Source organism: Piliocolobus tephrosceles, chromosome 10 (genome assembly GCF_002776525.5).
Source record: "Piliocolobus tephrosceles isolate RC106 chromosome 10, ASM277652v3, whole genome shotgun sequence".
Lineage (NCBI taxonomy): Eukaryota > Metazoa > Chordata > Mammalia > Primates > Cercopithecidae > Piliocolobus > Piliocolobus tephrosceles.
Window position 1 is genome coordinate 60,901,435 of NC_045443.1, and position 3,589 is coordinate 60,905,023.

Genomic DNA, 3,589 nt, shown 5'->3' on the forward strand with positions numbered 1-3,589 from the left:
ACTCAGGAATGGAAAACCAAACGTCATATGTTCTCATTCATAAGTGAGAGCTAAGCTATGAGGACGCAACTTTGGGGATTCAGGGGGAATGGTGGGAGGCAGGTGAGGGATAAAAGACTACACATTGGGTACACTGCACTCTGTTCAGGTGATAGGTGGGTCAAAATCTCAGAAATCACCACTAAAGAACTTATCCATGTAACCAAACATCAGTTTTCCCAAAAAACCTATTGAAATTTTAAAAAAAGAAGAAAAAAACAAGTAAGAGTGCATTCCCAGCAAGTGAACTACCGAAGGGCTTGATGTCTCCCCAGGCACCTTCACAGAAAATGCTTCCACTGCCTGGAAAGATGGGTACTTCTGTGTCTGGTTAAATCAAGTTCTCCTGTGCTGCTTTCACAAATCACTTCACACTCTGTACAGTGCTCTGAAGTTTACAGTGCCATTTCAAATACATTTTCTCTGTCTATAGCTCTTAAATTACATATTCTTTCCCTATTTCATAGGCGAGAATACAAAGGGTCAAAGAGTAAAGCGACAGAGCTGGAAGCGAAGCTCAGATCTTCTGCTTTCCAATGAGGGGGTCTTTCTCCTACACCACAGTTGCCTAGCACATCACAGATCTCACTCTCAGAGACTTCAGCTAAAGGCATTTCAGTAGATGCAATCCATCTTACCTTCATCCTGCATGTCATAGCTCTTTGTCTTTTACTTTCGTTCATCATTCTTCATTTTGCTATATTAACCTCATCAAAATTAGTTAAGGGAAGGACTCTGAGAAGATGGCAGAGCAGAAGCACCAAGAATCTGTCTTTTTTCCTACACAACAATGGCACTGGCAGAATCTGTCTACCTCATCTTACATCACTTACAAAAACCTAACTCAAAATGGGTTAAAGACTTAAGTGTAAGATCTAAAACATAAAACTCCTAGAAGAAAACATGGAGTAAATGTTTCTTGACACTGGTCTTGACAATGATAAATTGACAATGGTAAATTTTATGTTATATGTATTTACAATTCCACAATTCTCAAAAATTAGAAAAAACTGATCAAGTCAGGTTTTTTTTTTTTTTTTTTTTTTTTTTTTAGTTTAATGTATTTTAATAGCAAACTTACAGGAACAGCACAGAAGACAGACAACATTAAAAACATGTACTTGCATGTAGGACAACTCAGTTAGAAAAGTATAGTGAATGGATGGAATCTACTGTATGATAAAATGCTACAAACACCATTTAGTTGCCGTCAATAAGAAATTTACTTGTTTTAAAAAAATCCAAATGCTGGCATTGTCCAGAAAAATGTAACAGGTTTATTTATAATTACTATAAAGTTGGACCGCTGAAACTTGTTCACTGAAACATTTTAACTTGCATTAATGCTTTACACCTCTGAATTTATATTAAAAATTCACACACAAACGAAAATGGAAAAACTGCCAATACCTGATTTCTGTCCCCTATTTTTCCACTCGCAATCATATACTTAGGTACCTTTTGATCCCATGGAAAAAAAATATCTAACGTTCAGAACTACCAATAACAGGAAGAAGAGAAAATTTTTTTTTTTTTTTTTTTTTTGAGAATGAAATGTTTCCCATCATAGTAGATTCTTAAGCACGTTCTCCACGTATGCGGCGTGCTAGCTGGATGTCTTTTGGCATAATTGTTACACGTTTGGCATGGATAGCACACAGGTTGGTGTCTTCAAAAAGGCCAACCAGATGGGCCTCACTTGCCTCCTGCAAAGCACCGATAGCTGCGCTCTGGAAGCGCAGATCTGTTTTAAAGTCCTGAGCAATTTCTCGCACCAGACACTGGAAGGGAAGTCTGCGAATCAGAAGTTCAGTGGACTTCTGATAACGTCTCATTTCGCGGAGCGCCACAGTACCAGGCCTGTAGCGATGAGGTTTCTTCACCCCTCCAGTAGAGGGCGCACTCTTGCGAGCGGCTTTTGTAGCCAGTTGCTTCCTGGGTGCTTTACCACCGGTTGATTTGCGGGCAGTCTGCTTTGTACCAGCAGTCTGCTTTGTACCAGCCATCGTACAGAGACCTCCTTACTTACCCCCCTTCTCCTTGCGCTGGAGCTCGGCGAGCGAGAGGCGGCGCTGGCATTAGAGAGTGACGGTGGCTCGGCGGCGGCTGCGAACGCAATTCAAGTCAGGTTTTTAAATACAAGGAATGTCCTCTGAAAAGAATTCAGTAATCAAATTATGCAGTTTGCCAAAATGATATTATCATTTGTATTAGGCTATTCTTGCAATGCTATAAAGAAATACCTGAGATGGGGTGATTTATAGAGAAGCCGTTCAATCGGCTCACAGTTCTGCAGGCTTTACAGGGAGCATGGTGCTGGCATGCGCTCTGCTTCTAGGGAAGCCTCAGGAAGCTTACAATCATGTTGGAAGGCGAAAGGGGACTCGGCATATCACATGGGGAAAGCAGAAGTGAGAAAAAGAGAGCGAGAGGAGGGGAGGTGCCACATACTTTTAAATGACCAGTTCTTGCAAAAACTCACTATCACAAACATAGCACCAAACCATGAGGGATCTGTCCCATGATGCAAACACCTCCTCCCAGGCCCCACCTCCAGCATTAGGGATTACAATTCAGTATGAGATTTGGGCGGAACAAATATTCAAACCATATAACCATTCATACAACTTTCTCTCTCTCTCTTTCTTTCTTTCTTTGATAGAATCTCACTCTGCTGCCCAGGCAGGAGTGCAGTGGTGCCATCTCAGCTCACTGCAGCCTCCACCTCCCAGGTTCAAGCGATTCTCATGCCTCAGCCTTCTGAGTAGCTGGGATTACAGGTGTGTGCCATCACAACTCGCTAACTTTTTGTATATTTTAGTAGAGATGGGGTTTTACCATGTTGGCCAGGCTGGTCTCGAACTCCTGACCTCAGGTGATCCACCCACCTTGGCCTGCCAAAGTGCTGGGATTACTGGCGTGAGCAAGTACGCACCTGGTCCATTCATGTTTTTGACAGACATTTATTGAGCAACCACCATATGCCAGGAAGAGTACTCAAGCATGCTTCATCAATTTATAGGTCAGAAGCTGGATCAGGCAAATAGATAACAAGAACATAGTGCAGCGAGTGCTCTGACCAAATGATACCTGAGGTACTGGGGAGCCATTGGAAGGCGACTTAATGTGGCCTGGAGAAGGGTGTTAAGGGAAACTTTTCCCAGGATGATGCTATAGCAGAGTTTTAGAGTTTGAAAAGGCGGGGCACAGTGGCTCACGCCTGTAATCCCAGCACTTCAGGAGGCCAAGGCAGGTGGATGACTTGGAGCCTAGGAGAAAATCTTAAAAAATTAGCCAGGCATGGTGGTATGTGCCTATGGGTCCAGCTACTCAGGAGGTTGAGGTGAGAGAATTGCTTGAGGCCAGGAGGTCGAGGCTGCAATGAGCCTTGTTGGCACCACTACACTTCAGCCGGGTGACAGAACGAGACCTTGTCTCAAAAATAAAATAAGCAAACAAACAAACAAACAAATAAATACATAAAGACATTAGCCAGGCAAAACAATGTCGGTAGGGTGGGTATAGTGTATGTATGCAAGCATGCATGTGT

The 3,589-nt window shown here is 42.7% G+C and overlaps 1 protein-coding gene across 1 annotated transcript; it reads right to left on the reverse strand.

Annotated features, from left to right (window-relative positions):
• Nucleotides 1-1,529: 1,529 nt before the first annotated feature.
• On the reverse strand, nt 1,530-2,045 carry LOC111551241 (histone H3.3-like). Its single transcript, XM_023225116.2, has one exon. The coding sequence runs from the start codon at nt 2,043-2,045 to the stop codon at nt 1,617-1,619; it is 429 nt and encodes a 142-aa protein (XP_023080884.1). The 3' UTR covers nt 1,530-1,616.
• Nucleotides 2,046-3,589: the final 1,544 nt, after the last annotated feature.

What these genes read in the sequence shown, in the direction of transcription:
- LOC111551241 (XM_023225116.2), bottom strand. Translation starts at nt 2,045, where the DNA reads ATGGCTGGTACAAAGCAGACTGCTGGTACAAAGCAGACTGCCCGCAAA.